The sequence below is a fragment of the Epinephelus moara genome, chromosome 15 (assembly GCF_006386435.1).
Source record: "Epinephelus moara isolate mb chromosome 15, YSFRI_EMoa_1.0, whole genome shotgun sequence".
NCBI lineage: Eukaryota > Metazoa > Chordata > Actinopteri > Perciformes > Serranidae > Epinephelus > Epinephelus moara.
Window position 1 is genome coordinate 5580315 of NC_065520.1, and position 1770 is coordinate 5582084.

At 37.7% G+C, this 1770-nt stretch overlaps 1 protein-coding gene across 1 annotated transcript in view; it reads right to left on the reverse strand.

Moving 5' to 3' along the window:
• The window catches only part of aamp (angio-associated, migratory cell protein), an 8474-nt gene extending 7270 nt beyond the window's left edge, over nt 1–1204 (reverse strand). Inside the window, exon 1 of the mRNA XM_050063642.1 lies at nt 878–1204. Within this exon, the coding sequence (XP_049919599.1) occupies nt 878–968 (91 nt within the window). The 5' untranslated portion in view covers nt 969–1204. The remainder of the gene's footprint in view (nt 1–877) is intronic.
• Nucleotides 1205–1770: the final 566 nt, after the last annotated feature.

Sequence of the window (1770 nt, forward strand, 5' to 3'; positions counted from 1 at the left end):
CCACTTCCCAGTGTCTCCAAAATGTGCGCACGCATGACTCAGAGTTTGCTTACAGGTGCGCACATTCTCCTGCCAAGTTTATTTTTATAAATCACAACCTTTGCGTGGGAAGTGGCGTATGCCACTTTCAAGCCCCGTTTTGTGCGTAAGCAAGCTTTATAAATGAGGCCCCTGGTCTGTTTGTTTTGGAGAGGAAGGGACCTCTGCGGATGATTCGGCTCCCGATAAAAACCTTCTAAACATTTAAAGCTGTAGAAATCCTAACCGGGAAAAGTTTCACCTGGTTGCAATGTACAATCCTCGCCACTAGATGCCACTAAATACCCCTACACCTTACACACTGTTCCTTTAAATATGAATAGAGAGGAAGAAGAAGACCACACAAGTTCAAATAAGGGACAAAATATGACACACAAAATATATATAAAGTAAAATAAATTAGACAGTTATTACAAATATATAAATTGAATTTAAACCCTAATAGAGTAAATGTATAATTATGAGTATGTGTGTATAAATATACAGTTTTGTGGGCTGTGGGATGAAGCTGTCCCTGAGCCCGGTGGTGCGGTAAATAACAATAAAACAAAATAAAAAAGAAAAATAGTACAGTTATAACGGGACTCGAGACGCGGCAGGGATCCTCGGCGCCATCTTACTCTGTTCATTTCATAATTAAGACAAAAGGTGATGATTTAAGGGAGCAGTCAGCCAGAAAATGCCCCACAAATCCTGAGGTACGCCCCCCAACTTCTGTCACCAAGTATCAGTTTAGCTGAGTTGTAGAGCGACTAAATGAAATGCAAAGCAAATTTCTAGTCTGACACTAGTTGTCAAAAGTGACTTGTAGTACAGTAATAAACAGTTTTCAACCAACCAGGACAAGGCTCCGTGTCGTTTAGGTCGATGACTTCGATGATTTCCTCATCTCCGTGGAGCTCAATCTGATTCTCCTGCGTGTTATCCATGCTGCTGTTAGCGGGCTAAACGCTAGTTAAACAACCAAAAACTAGTACAACACCGCGAGTAAAGCTAGCTAACCTCACTTTAGGCTAACTCACTTTTAGCTACAGACTTGCAGAGTCTTCAGGCGGGTTAATGTCACACTTTCACTCGTTACACTTAGTGTAATGTGAATTTAAATAGATAGTGGTCAAGTGTCGGACTGTATCCCCATGTTTTCTTCACATGCTGAGGCGACTGGAAGGACAGACGCACAATGATGACGTTTGAGATCGTCACACCTTTCATGTTGTTTACTTCCGTCTCCGGAAGATGGCGGTGTTTAATAAATAAAATACATGACAATACCGCTCATAAAATAAAATAAAATAAAATAAAATAAAATAAAATGAATAAATAAAATAAAATCAAATAAAACACACCCCATAATCAGTTTGGAGTGTGTTTAAATTGCCGGAGTTGATTTACAAAGATGATTTGACCTCTTATTGTATTATTTCTCCTCATAAACATTCTCATTAACCTGAAACAAATCGTTTTGTATGAGACCTTATCATTATATCGTTATGTCACTTTCCCTTTTATATACTTTTACATAAGATTTTACAACTGCGAACACCTAAATATTAGCAGTAGTATATGGGGTGCCGTTTGTAAAGTGGCTCACGCTGAAAATAACATCAACATTTTGCCACATTTAGCTTCAAACAATGTTTAAAAAAGTGTTGTGAATTTTTTAACGTCACCTTTTACCACATTTACAGCAATATTTGTTAACTTAGAAATATATTAAATAGTTAAATCTAA